Source organism: Sander vitreus, chromosome 2 (assembly GCF_031162955.1).
Source record: "Sander vitreus isolate 19-12246 chromosome 2, sanVit1, whole genome shotgun sequence".
Classification (NCBI taxonomy): Eukaryota; Metazoa; Chordata; class Actinopteri; order Perciformes; family Percidae; genus Sander; species Sander vitreus.
Genome location: NC_135856.1, coordinates 17,307,241 through 17,329,469, shown reverse-complemented (window position 1 = coordinate 17,329,469; position 22,229 = coordinate 17,307,241). Strand labels below are relative to the sequence as shown.

The 22,229-nt window shown below is 39.7% G+C and overlaps 1 protein-coding gene and 1 pseudogene across 1 annotated transcript; one reads left to right on the top strand and one right to left on the bottom strand.

The window, feature by feature from the left end:
- The first annotated feature begins 5,930 nt into the window (after positions 1–5,930).
- LOC144537421 (forkhead box protein D2-like) lies at positions 5,931–8,157 on the top strand. The gene has a single exon (XM_078281157.1). The coding sequence runs from the start codon at positions 6,033–6,035 to the stop codon at positions 6,942–6,944; it is 912 nt and encodes a 303-aa protein (XP_078137283.1). The 5' UTR covers positions 5,931–6,032; the 3' UTR covers positions 6,945–8,157.
- A 2,143-nt stretch (positions 8,158–10,300) lies between these two features.
- LOC144529705 (sialidase-3-like) lies at positions 10,301–12,463 on the bottom strand (annotated as a pseudogene).
- Between the last annotated feature and the right edge of the window lie 9,766 nt (positions 12,464–22,229).

Genomic DNA, 22,229 nt, shown 5'->3' with positions numbered 1-22,229 from the left:
AAATAAGTTTGTCTAGTAAGATTTTGATTTTATTATTTCCTACCTCACACCCATTGAGGGTGGCCTGACCCCCAGGTTGGGAACTACTGATGTAAAAGCTGTTTGTTTTTATGATCCAGACACTTCCTCAACATGAGCACAGGACCAAGGACACAAGCTGCCTTCATCCAGGGAAACCAGAGCACAATTGAACACGATGCCTCCCACTCAACACTCTTCTACCTTTTCCAAGAAGTTTCCAAGCTAGCATCCCCTATCCACAACAGTTTCCTGGACACAAATTCACCCTCCATGTGGATACATGAGCCTTCTAGGCAAGGTCCTTTTATAGTTAAAAAAGAGGAAGAGGATGCACATCCGTTTCAAATCTCTAATAGTTCCTGCCAGCGCAGTTTGTCTCGTGTGTCACCTTATAATCCGACGAAAAAAGTGAAGGAGGAAAGTCACAACGGCAAGATCACAACTTTGGTTGAGCCACATCCTCAGTGCAACAGCCCCTGGAAAGTACTAAGTCTGATCAATCTGCAGTGTGAGAGGCTCCTGTATCAAAGAGATGTGGAGGAGTCAGACCCAAGTTCAGTATCATCTACCACAAAATTGGGCCATTCAATAGACAAATCATCGACTGCAACAGCAGATGTAACAGATCAGGGAGTCGGAGGTGACTGTGTAAGTGTTGAATGCACTTTGAGACCATCTGTTCTTATCTATGAGAGGCAAGAAATCCCAGCCAGTGTCAGTCTTGTGGAAGATGAGAGAGGGGACTGCAGCAGAGAAGCCAGAAGTTCTAAACCACAGTGCTGTGTGAAAGACTCCAATGTGGGCTGTTATGTTCAGTCGCAGACTGCTGAAAAAGCAGACACTGTTTCAGTGTTGAGGGTTCACAGACAATGTGAGTGTAACCAGGAGTGTGAGAATGATTGTTTTTCTTCTGAACATATTTTGGATTTACCCTTCTCTGAAAATGTTTCGTCTCCAACACACACGCCCGATCCATTCCTTAATGCCCAGTTGTCTTTTAATTCAAGTGAAGATGCAAGTGTAGCTCTGTCAAAGCCAGCACTAACACTAGACCTCAATGCAAACCTTGCTTTGACTACAGAGCCCCAATGTGACTCCCAGCTGCCCCCTCCGAGCTCTGTCATGCCTTCTTCACAATCCGCATCACTTTTATCTAGCACGACGGAGAAGTGTCACCTACTTTCAAAACAAGATGACAAAATCACAGCATCTAACCCAGAATGTACCGATGCTCACATAAAGGAAAAATGCCCTCTGGTTGCACAAATAAAATCCTCAAGCTATAATGGAGAAACAAACCCATTACCTTCTGCAACATCAAAACCAGAACCCAGGTCAGTGCAAAAGGAGGAACTTTCTGCTCCATCTACCCAGCAGTCAAGAACCAAGACTCCTAGAAAACAACCTCATCCCAGCCGGAGTGCTAATATCCAAGACCCAGACTTCCAGGGAGTGACGTTCAGGATGGAAACGGAGCTGGACGACAATAGGGGACAGTGTCGGCTACTCATAACTTCAAAGTACAGGTAGTGACAGATTCATTACGTGTTTGCGTGGGTATTTTGGAGATGGTGATGAAAACTAACAGGAAGTTAAGGTCACACATATTATTTTTTTTTTGTGTCTGCTGCAGCAAGGAGCTCCGCAAGAGTGTGAGAAAACCAAGGCTGAGGACACGGACGTCCCAGAAATCCCTTAAAACTAGCAGCTCGGATGAGGAGAGTTCCCCGACGACCAGTGTTTCCAGTGAGTAACCCTTGAGTGCCTGCGCTGTTCTGTGAAGCTGATGTCAGTTTATGTTGACATTTTTACAGGCTTCCTAAACAGCAATGTGGAGCGCCTGCAATTTAATCTGGTAATCTCATTAATGAAATATATATACATCATGTTAAGTCAATTTTATTTACAGTACAGAGTCCAACATCCCAAGTTTGTCTCAGAAGGCTTTTAAATCTGTATAAGATGACACTCTTTGCAGCCCTTCGATTAAGATAAGAAACAATGCCACACAATAAAATTATAGGGGAATATAGGGGACATAAAAGGGAAACCCTTAGAAGGAGAATTACATAATGTAAATAATTATAATAATACTTTCAGACACAAATATAAATGCTGACATGTTATATGTTTAACATTAATGCATCAGAAGCATTACTCTATAGTGGAGTATGAAATTGCATGAAATGCCCATATTCTCCACTGGAGGACGCCACCACATTAAAACTTGTGACTTGACGGCACCACTCAGGACAGGTGGTGCACTCAGCAGTTTCAAAATTCAAGCTATTTCAAATTCATTGCAGTGATTAGCATCTCTCTTCCCGAACACATTTATATAACAAAGCTTCACTATTGGAAATTTGCGTATGCTGCTTTGGTCAAAAAGGAACATGAACAAGCCAAGACTCTTCTGTGACACCACCCAGATATACAGCCTTGTTCGTTATGTCAGTGATTAACAGCAACATGCAACGTAGATGCTACAGTGAACTTCTACACTCAATATACAATAATATGCATATAATAATGCATAGTTTATAATTTACAAATGAGAAAAATCTTCCCTTTTACCCAATAGATATCATCAGTCCTTTTTTTTTTGTCACTTACAAATCTTTTTGAGTCAGAATGACACTAAAAATGCATAATACTCTTCCAGGTCATACTGTACTATAAATCTTATCGCTGAGATGTTGCGTTCATTGCCAGAAAATGTTTGGGTTGGGTCACTTCCTTTATTTTGATAGAAACTGTTGCTTGAAAAGAAGTTTTTTTTTTTAAAGTACCCTCAAAAATTACTGTAACACTAACTAAAGTCACTTTTCCTTTCTGTTTCACAAGAGGGTAAAGCCTGTGCATCATGCAGCACCAGGAAGACCCCCATGTGGAGGGATGCAGAGGACGGGACCCCCCTCTGTAATGCCTGTGGAATAAGGTAGCTCATAGTAACACTGCTGGCTGTTGAATGTTTTCTAAACACATCCATGAACCTGCGTGCATGGTACATCTATTAGATCACTATGGGAGACTACATTTAATGCAATTTATTCTTAACTTTTATACAGACATTCAGAAATATAAGTTTAATTTTGCTGTAGCATTGAGGTCTATAATGATTAGTTCATCCAGATTGATTATTCAATGATTTGTCCATAAAGGTAATTATTACGGACAATCTATATTATCCAAAATGTAATACCTATAACATATAAAGACTTAGACTATATTTGACTGTATATACAGTAATTGTATCCAGATATTTGGTTTTCCTGCGATATTTTTCACTTTATTTTGCCTCAACAACAATTATTAGTAACAATAATTATACGAATTAGAAACAACTCACTAGAATTGCTAACCACAGCCTCATGGACAGCCACACATGCAGAACAGTAGCTCCTCTATTGGCTCGTTGTCACCGCTGATGTAGTGTGTACTCATAGAAGTTTCATATGTTATACAAACGTTACTGCTTACATGTGATACATACTGCACATTTGCAACAATGAATCTGCGGATGACTATATGAAAGACTTGGAATTAATATAGTGATTGGCAATCCTAAACTGGGTAAATATACATGTCACAGATAAAACTACGAAAAGAGTTTAATCACCACCGTATTTTCTTCTTTCTTGACTTTTAAAGGTATAAGAAGTACAGAGTGCGCTGTGTCAACTGCTGGCATATCCCTAGGAAAGAGGGCAACTCCAACTCATGCTGCCTCAAGTGTGGAAACTTTGTGAGGCTGACCTCAGCTCAGCGGAAACACACCACCTAGGGAACATGCACAGAGCAAAGGTTTTTATGTCCACATGTGACGAAGGTCTACACTCATTTGCACAACAACAGTTCAAAACTACTCTCTCTGCTCCCGTAGTTCATAGTCCGCTACAGGTCACGACAGATGGAAATGCAAACATAGAGGAGCAGCACCAGCTTCTTACATCTTACTTTACTCAGTAATTAGTTTCACTGCAACAATGTTGTACCTCAGGGAAGAACAATTCCCTTTGGCTCTCTGACTGCTCTCATGGTGCTGTATACACCAGGGGAAAGCATAAACATGTAAACAACCTAAAGAAAAAAAAAAAAAACTCTTTCAAAATGAAAGGGTATCTGAAAAAACAATATGTACTTCAATCGTTACTGCACTGATCCTATTTGTGCTACCTGCTAACCTGTATGTAGCATGTGTGACAGGACTTATACGGTTGATGGATTTGATTTCTTCTCCACACAAGGAGGCAATATATCGATGAAGCACAGTCAGTTTATAGCATACTATAAGAGGCTACTATAAGAAGTGGACACATTCAGTTGAACGTTTAGTCATGTTTTCATCTAAATAGCTTTATTGTTGCTTGTGTATAATGGTCAGCTGTGCCAGATGGCTGCAGTAGAAAGTTATTTCTGTACAAGACCAAACACTGCAACCTGAGCTCAGCGCTGTGTTCACTGTTATTAACTGCAAAACAATTTACGTCTCTTGACCTTGACAGCAAGACTGTCTGCTAAGTTCAGTAGATACACATTTAGTTTCCTACGTTAAATTAAGTTATTTATTGTCTTTGTCATTGTTTCTAATTGTGGTTGTTTTTGGGGGGTTTGTTTCTTTTTGTCGTTCATTTGTGTTGTTGCCGGTTTAATTGGTGCACTTATCTCCTTAGCGTTGCTGTTTTCTGTGAGAAGAAAATAAATTTTTGTGTGTGTTGCATGGGTTTTGGTTTGTATTAAATTCAGTATGAAACATCCACTTTCTTTCCTTGTTCTTCGTAGGTATAAGGCCTGCTCTAGGTATACATTAAATCCCCTATGGAAAATGCAATGATTATAAAATAGAATATAACCCTCAGAATAGTTCTGAGGGGTATACACAAATCACATTAAACTATATGGAGAGGAACAGGGAATAATTGTTCAATAATGAGACTTCCCAGTTTCCTTAGCCCACCCTGCAGTACAGACACATTGGCCAAGTGGGTGGCCTCACACGAATTGATACAGTGCAGCTATTATTTCAAAACGGATTACGTCTTCCTCTTATTTTAAACAGCCAGAGTTGCCTCTGTCACCATGTGCCAAACCATCCGGCAATGAGCAACACAGAAGGAAATGAGCACTGTGTAAGCCAAGAACATAAAAGATAGAAACAAGAACATTAATTTTCATTTTTAAATGAAGTATATTTCAATCCAAAACAGTCTCACCTCACTTAAATATCAACAGTAAGCATTAAACCCTAATGAATATGTAAGCCAGTAAACCACAATACAATGAAACATATAAGCAAAACAATCAGATATAGACCTGCACATTCAGTCTAGAAAAGCCAAGCATCAAACTGTTAAATATTCCGAATGAGTCAGATAATAATTAGCCCTCCTCTTCCATAAAGAATTGGTGACTGATGATGGTGATTTTAACCACTGATGATTGGGTGATGATAGGATTTATGTTATGCTGTGTCTTGATGTACATTGTATTATGTGAGCTTGCATGGTTGGTTTTTGCATTTGTTTTACAGAGTTTTGAATCTGTTTTATTATGTTTATGCATCTTATGTTTACGCCTGTGTTCTAGGTTTCACATGGCTGCAAAACAAATCGGGGTTAAGAAATTTGAGTTGGGATTAAAACTAAAACAAGTAGAGAATCCAGAGCCAATGTGCCTCGTGGTGTATAAAACGACTTTGAGATGTTTGAGAATATTGCATAATCAATTAGGCTATATCTCCTCAGTATCATTCACTCTTTAGTTTAAACCTTTAGGTTTTAGAGCTCCCTGTTACTGATTTGCATCTGCTTTGTTTTGATGAAGACAGACTGCTTGCAAGAGGAGGAGGAGGAGGAGGAGAAAGTTTAGAGTGGGAGGCCAAAAAGTCTAAAATGAAATCAGATGCCAACGTTTGTTTTGGGAATGAAAGGGGAGAAGGGGGTCTGCTGTTCTGACCCAGGCAGGCGAAGTTAGCGCCTGTTGGGCCGCCGTGCCACCGGACACTCCGGACCATGACCGTGGACAGCAAGCGCATGGAGGAGACGGACATTGACGCAGGGGGACAGACGGATGGTAGTGACGATCTGAAGAATACAGGTCTTTCAGTGATAAATACGAGTAATCCCGAGTTTGAGCAAACTGCTTCATCCTTCACTCCTGAAGTGCGGGAGGAGGGAGACTTTGCAGCCCGGCTACGGGATGGTCCAGACAGGAGAACCGCCTCGGTGAAGCCTCCGTACTCATACATCGCTCTCATCACCATGGCCATCCTCCAGAGCCCGAAAAAAAGACTCACCCTCAGTGAGATATGTGATTTCATCAGCCAGCGCTTTGCGTATTATCGGGAGAAGTTCCCTGCTTGGCAAAACTCAATCCGTCACAACTTGTCTCTAAACGACTGCTTTGTCAAAATGCCCCGGGAGCCTGGGAATCCTGGCAAGGGGAATTACTGGACACTGGATCCCATGTCGGCAGGTATGTTTGAAAACGGGAGTTTTCTTCGGCGGAGGAAACGCTTCAAGAGGCAACATTTCTATTTGGGGGCGTTGAAGGACTGCAGAGCGAAGGAGCGCAGCCTGATGCCCGTGTTTCCTCTCCTCGGAGGGCACAGGATGAGTTCTTGTCTCCAGGCTCCTGAGTTGTACCAAGACCTGGGCTTCAGAAGTCGATTAAGCCCCCACACTATTCCCAGCATCCCACATGTAAGCAGCATCATACCTGCACTCTCCTCTCTCCTCTCCAACAGTTTCCCCTCATGTCGAACCTTTGAACATTTCGACCCGGGACGCTGCACGGCTGTCCCATCTCTGGCTCCAAACTGCTCGTTCATGCCTCCTGTCTCGCTGCACGGAATGAACTACCCTGCTTCTCAGCTATCCAATTTCCCTACTGGGATCCTAAAAGTTACGTCTAATTTAATTTAATGTAGCTTAATGATGCCTTTCTTCAAACGGAATCTTCTTATTCGACTGAGAATAAACCCATGGTACATTATGTACAAATACAGTTTTTAATGATGGCATACGCTTGCAAACAGGCCTCCATATTTGTTTTTGAATAAGTGATATTTTACAGTTATGTTTGGAATAGTCTGAGTCTGCAAATGTAATTGAATATCAGAGTGTATCATCATAGACACTATCAAATAATGTAGCTTATACGATTCTTTTACATTTTGGTTGATTGTATTACATATTATTTTCTCTTTGTTTCTACGAAATTAAGACTAGACTTAACTGTACGATTTGTGTGAAAGTATGTGCACTAGAGCTTAAAAGAAGAAAAAGTAAATCACAAAAGTAGGCCATTTATTCCATATTCTTAATATAGCCAAACTCAACGCAAATAATTAGGCCTTTATACCAACAACAATAATAATATGCTTTCAAATCATTTTTCGGCAAAGGAGGCCGTTTAATTTGTAAAGATCAGAATAAATAACATTTTTATTACAATAGGCCTACTATAATAAATAAAAAGTAGGCTAGTAGCCTACATGTGAAATGCAGTTAGACCTTCTTGGAGCCAATAACAATCCAAATGTGCATCTCTTAGGTAAACGTTCAACCTATCCGATATGGTCTATGGATTTGCACAAACACAGCCTACTTACACTTGTCTAAAATAAATGTACTTTGTTCAAATGTGACGACGTTGCTGCGTTTATTTTGCTGTGGATGATGGATCAGATGTAAACACATGATCTAAGCATGTGCACATTTGATTTCTCCCTCCCTTGTTTATTGATGTGATTTCCTCCACATCATGTTTGAAAGAGGTCTTGCTTTAAAACAGGCCTCCACATCACATCACACGCCCGCCTGAATAAGCAGCGCAGTGTTCAGCATGAATATCAAACACATCTGTTCATCTGGCCGTCAGGTAGGCTATTACAAGTTCAAACTGCACCGTAGGCTTTAATCGGCCTAGGTGCTGTTTGTTTTGTTATGTAGGAATATGAGCGGTAGAAGTGCGGGTGCTTTAAGGGAGGAAAGATTCAGATCGTCTAGAAAAAGCAGCAACACCACAACTGAAAAATACACAATCAAGATTTTGCTTAAGTACTGTAAATGTATGACCAGTAGGCTAAAATGTAGTTACTGAATAACTAAAAGTAAGGCTAGTCACCATGCAGATTGGCCCTTTTTTCTGAGAGATGCATCACTATTTTAAGTGAAGTTTATCTATTAGTTCATTATAAATAAATGCATAAAGCTGTATGGTTTTACATGCAAAATGACATTTGTAAATGTTTGAGGAAACTCCATCCGATGGCTGTAGTTACTTGAGTTAAAAGTACAACATTTAGTTTGTATCTGTGTTTGTAAGAGATTATAGTTTGTAAAACAAGGTGAGTGTGTAAGCCACTAATTTGAACAGTGGAGATATGTTGACTGGTAAGAAGAAGTAGTATCACGGTCTAATGAGAGATTAGAACAAATCTGCAGTGTGATGATTGTTAATCTGCTTTCCTGCAGAGTCCTGCCATTAATGCAAAATAACATTCCTTACAAGAGGAAACTCAAACTTTACATGACATATCTAATGTGTTATATAACCATGCAGTTCATTCTATTTTTTAGTCTTAAAGTTTCACATTTTACAAATAAAAACATGAGGTGCAAGGGCATTAATACAGCTAAGGACGTAGGAACAATTTTTGCACTATTACTTTGATCAACTCCAGACGAACAAATGTATAAAATAAATCTTTCCAGGGATGTAGCTGCTGGTGTAAGTGTGATGTGGCTCATCTGTAAACAGCTGCCTTCCACCTAAATAACCCCTTAGGGAGGAGTTTGCTTTATTCAATTACAGCACACAGTCCTGTTTCTCTCTTTGAATAAAAAATGTATCTTCATGGAGTATGGCCCATTAAAGTCAGTCAGTAAAGTGTGAGGTGCACCGCAGCATGAGCCCTGTGACAGGAAATGTGACAGAGAGTGTATACTTGAAGAAAGAGGGGACCCCACTCCAATCCCTAAAACCTGGACTGGACAGACGACAAAGACATATAACAGCAGAGCCACCCATGAGCTCATAATATATGTATATAGGCTAATTTTAATTTAGTATCCTACATTGACATGTTGACTTACTATAAGCATTTTTTTTTAATCATAACTAACTTTTCATTTTCTTCATTTATGTATTCTTTTACTGGCTAAAAAAGGATATATAATACAAAAGTTCACAAGAGTGAGTGTAACATGTCCATTACGCAGAGAGGGAATGATGAACATAAGGTCAAGGTAACAATGCAGTTTATTTCTACTGACAACTTTTCATCCAAACAGACACGCTCAGAATTGCTTGATAGATCCTGGACTATCTTTCAGAGGTGTGGATGTGCGTTAGGAACAAATGAGTCTGAGTATAGCCAGGGCTTTGGGGAATAGGACCACAACAAAGGCATAAAATGAGACAATTGCAGAAATTGTCCAATTTTCTCCAGCTGTGTTTAGCCTCCAAACAAGCGGACACTTACAGCGGCCAACGCAGAGAGCCAGATATATGACGTAATCAGCTCACCCTCAGTCACCCATTAACTGATCCAACATCTTTGAGAATTTGTCTTTGTGTGCAAACCGTAGTTTCTTGGTCAACAAACGACATATAAAGGGCGATCAAGAGCAAAGCATGGCCGCTACAGGCTCAGTGACATTTGGTTTCAATTCATCTTTTTTTATTCTCCTGCAACTTCCTCCTGGCATTTGTGCTGTTTTCTTTCTTTCCCACCCTGTACCACCTAAACTCTTAACATGACCGAAAGGATCATTTCACTCAAATGACAGAATACATATCTTATCGCTCAGCCTAAGCATACAAATATATATTTTTTAAATTTCAATTCTGTTTATTTGCTGGATAATACACTCAGTATAAATACTGCTTTCCAGTAGTCTACAGTCATGCTAGCTGTTCTGTGGGGCTGTTACGCATAGCAGTGCTTTGAGCTAAATACTACAATCAGCATGCTAATGGGCTAATATGATTAATACCACTCTCATGTTTCATAAAGTTGGAGCAAATGCCAGGAAAACTTTATTTAACTAATTTATCTTTAACAAACCAGGGATGTGGTAAGAAGTGACTATTATGGGTATTGAACTAACTGTTGTTTTGTGAAAGTTTTTTAGTTTTTTCAATGAAACAAAAGTCCCCATGCCTTATTTAGAAACCAATAAAGAACATGCTTACATTCTTGTTTGATTCTTTACATTTAATATACAACATAAACTCTTTGTCAATACAGGATCTTTTAAATACACGTCAGAAGTATTATATGTTAGTACAGTATCATACAACATACATGTTAATGGTTGTTACATCTGAAATGACAATCCATCATTTTAATGGATAGTAATCATAATATTGATTGTAAATTATTACTCAACACTTATAATATATTCAGCAGTGGTAAATAGGATTTCAGTGGAATTGTATTACACGACAGGTTACTTTGAAGTATCATATAAGGAACACAAAATGTGTCATTGTGTGTCAGTGAAAGCAATTATTTTTACTCTCCAATGCCCTGCTTGACTTCATTGTGGCCAAAAACCTTAACGGCTATCTGTTCAGTTTCACAATGCTTCCCACACTCCATAAGACATGCAAACCAACCATCATCAATGTAAGCCAGGTCGGAGTAACCACTGGGTCCACGGTAAATGATGCATTTGGGCTGCCTGGAGATGTATTCAGATACACTCCTAGATGAACCCTTTTGGACTTATCGCTTGGGTGGCTGAAGAGCAGCCACTCGTTTGGGCTCTGGCTTGGGTTAGTACATTCACTCTGAGCTGGAAAGGAGACCACACTTCCCTGACAGCTTCCACCTGTTGTGGTGGAAGTTTTCGTGAGCAGCAGGTGTTAGAGGTTTGGAAGAAAATGGAATTGTGAAACAAAAATAAAAGAACAGTCATAGACCAAACCAAGTTAGGTTTTTGTATTTTATTAAATATATTTGCAAATATAGGAAGCACACGGTACACAAGAGGCACGCAGCACTGGTGTGAAAAGTCTCTTCAAATGAACAGAGTGAACAGAAACACTGAGCTTAAATACATCTTCAGAGTGACAGCACACACGCACTTGGCTTATTATGACTCTGCGTTTCTCACAGGCAATCTGATACACATGAAGACAATCAAGAAACACAAGAGACATCTTGGAGCCATTTCGCCTCCTCCTCCCTGTACGACTTTCATCCCCCCAGTTGCATCTCAACTGGCATGGGAAAACTGAATGTATCAGGAGAGATAGTTTTAGGGTGACCTTGTAGCCAAGGTCAGACAAACAGTGCTCACATTATGTTCCAGACTTTGTGATTCTCACTTAGTTTAGATCAGAATCAGAATCTACATGTGGGAATGAGAAACTCTCTTTCAGTATAAGAGTATAAGGAATCATGCTTAACTGTAATTTTTGCCATTACACTGTTTCCACAAGATTTCCGCTCAGCTTGGTAAAATCATCTCCTTATTGCGGTCATTGCAGTAGATCAAGCTGTTGTCTGTATCATCAAAAAACTCTGCCATTTCACATTCAATTCACTTTTTTTGAAAAAATTTTGCCAAATTGCCATGTATTGCCCTTATCGTCACTATACAGGGAGAGTGCATATGGAATAGGCCTACGTATGCTAGAACAGCATAAGCGGGAGCCAGAAGCATAAGCATAAACTGGTACAATCAATCTACCACTCTCTGTTTGAAGACCATGGCCTGGCCCAACAGCAAATGTGGCCCAGTGTTTGATTTCAGCCAGTGACTCGGTCAAATCAGTCACGTCACTCCAACTTTGGCCAGCATTGTTAGTTGTAACATAGCAGAGACGAGCCTTGTTGCAGCCTGAATCTATCTGCTGCTGCTCTGAGACAGCGCCTTCAACACATATGAAAAACAGGAAAAGTGTTTTGCTGGTCTTCTCATAAACCAGGCATAGGTTCATAGGACGGTATCCATCAAGGTGTGCCTTCACCAGTTCAGAGACCACTAAAAAAAGATATTACTCAAATGTTTAAAAAAAAAATAAACAAAGCCTGGATAAAGTTGAAAAGAATATCATCACAATGTACCAATAAAACTGTTGCTTGAGATAATTACCTCAATTGTCACTACATGAGTGGTTTCATCCTTGTTCATCTTTCCTGACTTTAAGACCAGTACCAGTCCACTACCATCTGAAGTCCTCTGCTTCTCTGCAAAGGCCACAAGGATTTTTTTTTGTCTCTGTCGTAGAAGAGAGCAGGAATCCTGTACACTTTTTGTTTGTTGGATTTAAAGACAGTTTCCTCTTCTTTCACTAGTTTGTATTGACATGAGGGTTTGTTGCCCATGGTTGAGTAAAATCATCCAATATAAGAAAGGAAGAGACAAAGCTTTCTCCTTCAGAGTTATCAAAGTTTGCCTTCTGTTTTTTTTTTTATCAGGCTGGGTGGTGCAGTCTGTGAATGAGGAAGGAGTCTTTCTTGCACAATGTGAAAGTCATGGTCCAAACACTTTTTGCGGGTGAACATAACAGACCAGGTCCGTCTCCCTTATTAAAAATTAACATATCACCTCCTGGATATATCAGAGGAAAGACATCTAAAACAGTAAATAGAAGAACAAAGTTCTTAATGCTACACTTAATTTGAAGCAGTTTTGGCTTGTATCATCTAAAACCTCTGCCATTTCACATTTGCAGGGTTATGCAGAACTGTCCAAAATCAGTGTTTTTTCTGGTGAGTGAGTTGGTAACATGGCTGCAGGGTATTCCAGGGTGTCTATTTGACTGATGGGAACAGCAATCTTGACATTGGTCCAGTATTAAGCAAGATCGCTGCAGTCAGCAGCGGCGAAACAAGGTACAATGTAAGTTAACTGGTTAACACTTTACTTGAAGATATGTACATAAGAGTGACATGACACTGTCATGAACACATGACACTGTCATGACACAGTCATGACACATGAACCTTAACCCTAACCCTAACCCTAACTTGTCATGACAAAAACCAAATGACACTTACGAAAAGAAGCGTTATGTCATAAACGTTTATGACTTGTTTATAATGTTTATGACACGTTCATGACAGTGTCATGTCTCTTATGTAGATACCTTCAAGTAAAGTGTAACCGTTAATTGTGCAGCTTGTATTTACGTTCACAAAAATGCTTGTTTTGCCATTGACAGGCTCAGCTTAATATTCGAAGTGTCTGACAACATTATGGAAAAAATTCTAAGGAGGTCGAGCTTTCTGTTAAAAACATCCGTGAAATTGCGTTTGCGTTCCCAGACTCCATGTAAATAAACAGTAAGTTTAGCATCGTAAAATACACTTCATTCAAAGTCGACAGAAACAAACTAAAACTACGAAAAGCTGTTTTGGGTCATCTTTCCACTTTTCCAACCATCACAACTCTAGTTTTAGTTGAAATAAACACATAGTTTACTGATTTACTTGTAACAAATATGTTGGCTCTATACACGCTAAAAGTATTGCTTTTTTTAAATGGAGTCTGGTGGGTTTAGTGCTAGTGACCTCAGAGCTGTTTCTGGTTAAACAGAAAGGTCTCAAAGAGGTTTTAAAAAGGCCTATCACTATAGGAAAATAGAGTCCAGGACTCCGGCTTGAAAAATGTTTCACTCAGACCAACTCTCAACAGCAGGCCCATATGCCACATTGGACACTGACATTTGAATTGCTACTCTTATGAAGTGAATGCTGAACTCTTAGATAAGGTCATAGTGGCTCAGTTCCTGGAAAGGCCAGTCAATAAATTCCACTTGTCCACCTCCCACAACATATCGACCAGTTCCTAACACAGAAACTCACTCTTCCACATTCAAACCATGCCCTGCACTGCTCCTGCACAATAATATGTCAATGTTACGCCAGCTGTACCGTCACACTCAGCAGTTGTACGGTTACAGTTTGCAGGTGACTGTTCAGGCCTTTCCTCATTCGAATCAAGGACAGAAATCAATAAAGAAACAACAAGCGGAGACATGCTCGACTGGTTTACCTTGAGATGTTACCATCTGCGTTTGATGCAATAGCTCATCCCTGTTTTTATTTAAGAACAGCAGATACATCTTCAACTTGCAAATTAACTTTGTGTTAAATGAAATGTACAACTGAGCGGTAGTAAATTTCAAGCTCTGCCCCACTATTAGACCTCTGCACTCACCAAGGACACACTGCTCTCTGCATTGGTACAATGTTGGCATTAGATGAAAATTGTTGTTTTACTTTGTCAGATGATGTCTGGTCGTAAAGGCTAAATGAAAAGGCCTAATAGGGAAGTGATTTTTTTTATTTATTTATTTTTTTTACAATTTCTGGTGGGTTAAAGCTCAACCAATCAAATCAATTCTGAAATAGGACTGTGTGAGAGCTGTTGCTTCAGCAGTGCATGCAACAATGTGTTGTATGCTGCACCGTGTGCCACCCTGCAGCCCATAAATATCACAAATATCCCCCTTTCCTCTCCTCCTCCAACTTCCCTGCTTCGCCTCCCTCCAAACTGCTCTACCCTGCTGCTCTGCATCCACTCCTTCTTCCAGTGCTCATAAAAAACTGGAGCTGACAGGTGCTGGAGATCCAAGCCAGGGAAACAAGTTTGGAGGGATCATTAATAAGCTCTGGCTTGATAACGCTTGAATATTTTTGGATCAAACAAATCTCTACTTTAGATTCTTTCCAAATATATACACATATATACACAACAGCTGCCATTAAAGTGTTCATATTATGCTCATTTTCAGGTTCATAATTGTATTTAGAGGTTATATCAGAATAGGTTTACATGGTTTAATTTTCAAAAAACACCATATTTTTGTTGTACTGCACATTGCTGCAGCTCCTCTTTTCACCCTGTGTGTTGAGCTCTCTGTTTTAGCTACAGAGTGAGGCATCTCACTTCTGTTCCATTTATGTTGGGAGTCGCACATGCGCAGTAGCTAGGTAAGGACTACTAGCCAGTCAGTTGTAGAGTATGAGGGTGTGCCATGCTGGCAGCTAGGCGAGCATTATAACGTGTTACAAAGTGATGCACATTTGTCACGGAAGTAAAGGCTGGACTAGAATAGAGCTGTTTGGAGCAGTTTGTGAACAGTGTTTTCTGTCGGAGACAAGGGAGAGTCCCTTTGGGGTGGACTTTGGGCTTTTTCACTTTCTAAACCTATAACATGCACAAAAAAAGATATACAACACAATAAAGGAATGGGAAAAAGCCAAAAAGCATAATATGAGCACTTTAAATTCTGACTGATTTGAACTGGTTTTTTTATAACAAAACTGGGAGATCTGAATCAGCAAAAACAAACAGCTATGAAATGTTTTGGATTGGAAGAAATTCTCCTATGCCGATGTCCTAGCCAGACCTAATTTGGGGTGCGGGTAGCAGGAAGGAGAAGTAAGACAGCAAGGTCAGTATCAATAGCAGCTTTGTTATTTTTGTAGAAGACTCACATCTCCTTCCTCTTCCTCCATCTCCTCCACCCATCCTGCCTCTACTCTTTCCCTGAATTGGCCAGCTCTGGATGTGTCTGCCACAGTTTGGAGAAGTTAGAAAGAGTCCGATGACTTGGAGGTTTTCTGCTGTTGTGTTGTGTTGACAAGCCTCCCATCTGAGCATGCAGCTAAGGACCACCCTGGTTGACTCAAGTCTCATAAAAGCTCTTTCCACTGCTCATATGTGAAGCGTGTGAACTTCTGTTTTCTCAGTTGATTGTTCTCTTTGTTCATTTTGTCTCTGTGTATCATGCTGGTGTTGCAAGTTATTAATTAATGACAAATCCTCATTACATCACCATGAACATAATAATCACCATCACTATTGTTCAGCCAGCCTTCTCACATGGAATTGATTATTTTGTGAATGTAGAATATGTACAAGCACAGAACAGCAGGAGGAGGACTCTACAAGTGGATGCTAGGATAGGGGTGGGATTTAAATGCCATGTGAACAGCAGTAGGGGCGGCAGCTGTAGCACCAAATGCCATGTGCAGCAAAAGAGTGAGCAGAGCACAACAAAGACAATTTACATATATGGCCATGATTAAAAGGGAGATTAAGGATTTGAAATGATTAAATTGCATTGAAAAGAAAAGGCCATGTTAGTGTCGCAGCCTGCCTGAACTAGCTTGCAGGCTTCGCCCAATTTGTCAATGTTGTCTTGTTCAACATGACATATTTTGTTGTGTCACACATCATATAAGGTCTCATCTCATTCCATTTAATCCCATATACATCAGTTCCTTCCTCAACATCAGACTTGTTTTGTAGCCTTCCCTAGATCTGTGCCTTGACACAACCTGTCTCTGAGCTCTGCAGGCAGTTCCTTCAACCTCATGGCTTGGTTTTTGCTCTTATAAGTATTGTCAGCTGTGAGACCTTATATAGAGAGGTGTGTGCCTTTAATAATGTGTAATCAACTGCCTTTACCACAGCTGGACTGCAATCAAGGTGTAGAAACACCAAGATGATCAAGAAAAATAGGAGGAAACCTGAGCTAAATTTCAAATGTCATAGCAAAGCGCTGAATACTTATGTCAATGTGATATTTCACTTTTTTAACTACATGTCTCATAAACTGACTGTGCTGTATCTGTTTTCTGTGTTCTTCAAAGTAAATTGGTGATCCAACTAAAGGTCAACTTCAAGTTAATGTCAGAACAAGGGAGCAAAAATATGGAACCAATCTGTAATACATTCCCCAGTTATTGACAACCTGTAACAGAAATAACTGAATATGCAGGCCCAAGTTGTCTGTACAAGCTCAGCGCAGCCCCCTTTGAATCATAATCCCCCAAACGTTCACTCACACAGCAGAAGGCCTCGCTAAGTGGAGCACTGTCAGCAAACACACAATGCTAGGAGTCACTTAAAAAACAATAAGAATATGAAACAAGGAAGATGCACATGTGTAGAGAAGCAGACTCTTTGATAAAACAAAAAAAAATACCCAGTTGAAAGACATGAAAGCTGAATATGTCCCAGCATATGTTTGCCAGATTTGTAGCAGATTTCCAATCATACAAATACAAACTTTCCTGGTTTTTGAGGAAGGATGAATGGGAGCGGGATAACGATGTGAGGGAGTCTGTTTCATTTCAGACTACTAGTGATGGATGGACCCGTGTGTGTGTGTGTGTGTGTGTGTGTGTGTGTGTGTGTGTGTGTGTGTGTGTGTGTGTGTGTGTGTGTGTGTGTGTGTGCGAAAGCTGACGAACAGCTCCATCCACAGTGATACATGCTTCAAATCGGATACTCTATGTTACTGTAGCGGAGAGGAAAGATCCTGTCTGTCAGGCTGTACGCTTCAATGAAATGACAGATGAAGAAATGAAGCGCTTTAGCAAGTGATCAAACATTTGTCTGTTAACAGCAAACAAATGATAAACCTACAAGTGCTGCTCTCAAATTGCATTGACATCGAAATAAAACGTCTGACTTTCAATTTTTTGAGGGAAAGCTGTAGATTACACAGGGAGAAAGCATGTATTTTGTCCTTAAGTGGGAGGCGCTGAAAATAGCATCCTTGCGTTAAACGTCTTTAGATCTTGAATGGTGGCAGTGTCATGTTTCACAAATGAGTGTTGCTCAAATATTGTAGAAAATTGTGTGAATCCTAGAGGGATCTGTCTGGGTCTAACTGTGGTGTTTGTTTTGATTAGTGAAACTGAATCTCATGTTGCAAATATGGTGAAACCTCTAATAATCATGGTGTTCATGTTAGCCCTGTTTAGAAGGGGTTGTTTTTCTTGCCCTAACATTAGGCTATCCATCCCACAGACGTCATGGAAGCTGCAATAGAAGTTGCTAGGAGCAGTTCATTTAAAGGGACTCTAATTCATGTTTTTAAAATAACAATGTGTACAATGACTATGGGAAAACGATAATGTGACAATGTGAAAGGGTTAGTGATAAACCTACAGAGAATCATCGTCTGAATCTGCAGCTCCCCTGGGCTTCACGGGCCTTTAGTGCAATTTTCAGCTCATTGTTTAGTTGTCCAGCTGCAGCTTTACTGTTTTGTTCACTTTCACTGTTCTCTTTGCGTCTTTTTTGGCCGCAGTAGGCAGCTGTTTTCAGTGGAAAAAAAGCTCTAAAAATCCACTGAACACTGCTCAGTACCAAGCAGCAGACATACACAGTTAGAGACTAGCTGATGAACATGGTGGAGCATTTAGCAGCTAAAGAGATAGATGTTTCCCTCAGGAGATGATAGAGACAAAAAAAGAGCTAAAGGAGAGTGATTATGGACATTCATCAGGTGGCCAGAAATACAACTCTAACTGAATGATAATGTTGCTCCATAACTGCTGGATGTGTAAATAAGTGACGTTTTGCTACAAGTTTGCAATGTCAACTTAAAGTTATAGTGCGTAGTTTCTGTCGCACCCATGAGGAATTCTAAGTAATGACAACAAAACTGTCATGTCATATGATACAAGCCTTACGTGATCAATACCCCCACCCCTCCACCACGCAGTTACTTGTAGCCACCCTTCAGAAGAGGTAATTGTCTTCACTCGAGTTTCTACGCGGGAAAGTCACCGGACGCCACAATCTTCTGAACATAGCCATACTGAGAAATACAGAGAGAGTTGTGTGGAGCTGATAGTTTTAATTAGATTTGAAGCAACACATTTGGCAATGGCTTGAATGTAACGGACGTTCATTATTATAAAAAGTTACAAAAAGTGATGATATGTCAATGTTGTGTTCACAACTTGTTTCTGCTGCTACCAAGTGGCTGATTTAAACGTTTACATTTCGAGACATTTTGTCCAGGTCTGAGGCTTCCACCACATTGTGCACTATGATGTGCACTATGATATGTATAGCCATGCACATGTGTACACGCAGGCCAAACACATACTACTCATATCGGTAATCTCCTCTACATTCATAATCCAAGAAATCACACAAAATAACATTGAGTTTTTAAAGAAATCCAGGCACTTTACTTTTCAGCATTTATTGCTCTGTAACTTGTACGAGAAAGGTACGTTTCACAGCTCGGCTCCGAAAGAACAACAGCTACAGTGCCAGGCGGGATAAAAACCTAATAGCAGCCAATAACCAGAGCATCAACGAAAATAACCTTTAATGGTTCCACGTAACACCAAACACTGGAGTGAACGTAGATTGAGGCCTCAGGTATCCGTGTGTGTTTGCCTTTCCACGCTTGCTGGTTTAACTTACTATCTCATTATGAGAGTGAGCTTTGAGGTTAACTGAGCCAGCGGGAAGAAATAAGAAGGATCAGGGAAAGACTCTGTATGGAAAGGGCAAAAGATGTAGTGCAAACAGGATGCACACAAACACAAACTTGTATACTTTATATGATGTTATATGGCCAGGAACTTCTTAAATCTAGATTTAAAAGATAGTCATTTAGGTGGGCGATTTGAATGTCATGCTGTCTAACAAGCCACATCTTTATCCTGTTAAACTTTATTAATTTGGCCTCAGCTTTCATCCAGAGTTTATAGGCCTTCGAAAGGCCTGAATCCCAGGGGTAGGGCTTGTTGAATAGGGCTCACCCACTGTTAGCTCATAGACTTTATAATAATAAGTGTTAGCTATGTAAACAGCTATAAACCACACACATACACATGCTGCAGAGGGAACAAACAGTGACTCTAACATAGGAACTCAGAAAAAAAGATGAAGAAGCAGTGTGTCATGTAACAACTTGTTACATGTGTGTGTTACAATGTGTGCTGACCAAACGCAGAAATCTGACTGCAAATATTCAGAGGTGAGGGCAGAATTTTTTTTCAAAAGGCAGAGTGCAAGCTGTAATCAAATGTTTGATTTGATTCATTTAACCTTTTTAGTGGTTTAAACACAATAATTCAACATTCAACGACAAAAATGGGGTTTAGCTGGAAAAAGAACAGTAATATCACTGTGTGTATTACAGTAATAAACGCAAGTGAGATTGCAAGTTCATTCTCACCACAAGGTCTTGAGTAGCTGTTCTGGAGCTTTCGGTCATATCTCACCATTTTCCTCCATGGTTTGTCATGGAATTGAATGGAATGTTCAAATTAAAGAAAGAAATCTAAGCACTTCAAGGACCATGACAGCTTAAAAGTTGAGATTGAACATTTATTCTTGACCTTGAAAACAACATTAAGAGAAAAAGCTGCCGAAGACCTTATAAGTAAAAACTATATTATTTTTCTTATCCCAGCTAAACCACATATCTGTTGGTCTGAGTCGATCTTGTGGTTAGGTTATTTTTGTAAACAAGTAAGATGTATTATACTGACTTTTACATACATACATACATCATTTTGTGTGTGTGTGTGTGTGTGTGTGTGTGTGTGTGTGTGTGTGTGTGTGTGTGTGTGTGTGTGTGTGTGTGTGTGTGTGTGTGTGTGTGTGTGTGTTCAGGAAGCACCACTTGCAGCAGAATAGTGTGTCTTCAAAGGTGGTTTAAATACATGATGATTAAAGTGTGTGTGTCCTTAATAACTAACTGTCTTGCTCTTGGTATTCATGGCTGTATGATTTATTTATACAGCAACAACAAAATAGAATTGATCTAATCACTGTCAGTGTTTCAGTTTTCATTACTCAGCAGAAAGCTCTGTAAAAGCTAGGACCTTTATTATTTTAAGATTATTGTAAGTTGTATTTCTCACACACTCGAGTCGCACACTTTGTGAAATGCAAAAGAAGTAAGTTCTTATGTTTTGCAGGTTTGTAGTATTTGTAGGTGGAGAAGTGTACTAAATAAAGTATTCTACTTTATTTCATGTTCAGCACTAAAATCTATATTAAAATCAGTCTTTTGTTCCCCTGTAAATTCAACCCGGTCTCATTCCCTCTCATCAACACCCTCCTAAAAACAGATACACCGTAACTGGACATGTTATGACAGGTGGTCGTCCCTGGTCTATACTGTATAATAGTAGCCTGCAGAAGTTCCTCCGGGAACGGAAGAAGAGACGAAAAGAGAAAGTGCGTGTGTGTGTTATGTATATAACTAAATGACAGACAACCAGAGCAAACACACACATTTGGAAAAAGTAGAGAGTGATTGAGAAAGAAAGAGAGGGAGGCTGAATGTTATTTCAGTCACAATGCATCCAGTTGTCACTGAGCTTCGTGACCAAAAGCCTTTTCATTCCCTTCTCTTTTTCATAAACTACCTCCTTATGTTGTAACAGCACATCTGGTGGACAGATGTCTATCTCTCCTCCAGCTCTTGTTTTCTCTCCCTCTGTACTTTTTCCCCCCTTCAGGCAGGCCTGGTGTTAATCCCTCTCTCCTCCACCTGGTCCAGACCACCCAGACAGGCCCACCAGCAGTGAGCAAGTGTGTGTGTGTGTGTGTGTGTGTGTGTGTGTGTGTGTGTGTGTGTGTGTGTATGCAACGTCATGCCTACAAAAGGAGAAGTGTACTTACAGTACATTTACATATAAGCAATAATAAAATGCAGAGAAATGGAAATGAACAGAATATATGTGTTGTGTATAAAACATAATTCTGTTATATGTTTCTGATAGCACATAAACATGATAATCAAACTCTTATATAATTATATAATAATACTCTTATAATTGTAACAAATGTCACTGTGTTCATTGCTGGGAATTGTTTTTACAAACAGCACAAATGAATGTGGATGTGGAACGATGGACAGAAAACAACAGTGTCTTGTTGTTTTCCTCTCAGAGAGTGAGTGGTAAATTTGAAGTTTCACCATGTTGATTTAAAGGTACTAGAGCTGGACACTTAGGATCTTAACTTACATGCAAACTTTTCAAAATTAAAGAGTCCCAAATTAAAGGAGCACCACCAATTTTCAACATTTTCTTTGCGTACATGGTGTGCATTGATCACATTATATTGGTCATTTTATATTAACTATTGCCTATTTATACTGTACATCTAATGATACTTTTACACAGTGGTTTGACTTTAGTTTTTCTCTTTATGTCAACTTATTTTCTTATTAAATACAGATAACATAATGGCAAGGATCATGGCGAAAGATAAGCATGCCATACTATGAATAAAAGACAGAAAAAAGGTTGAAAAAATGTCACTTTAAATAATCAAGCAGCGGCTTGGAAGTTACAAGTTTAATACTTAGTCGTTGTCGCCATCTAGTGGTGAGCCAACCAAAACACAAAAAAACAATTAAATCAGCACCACAGCCATACAGTCCAATGCATTAGACAAAAATGG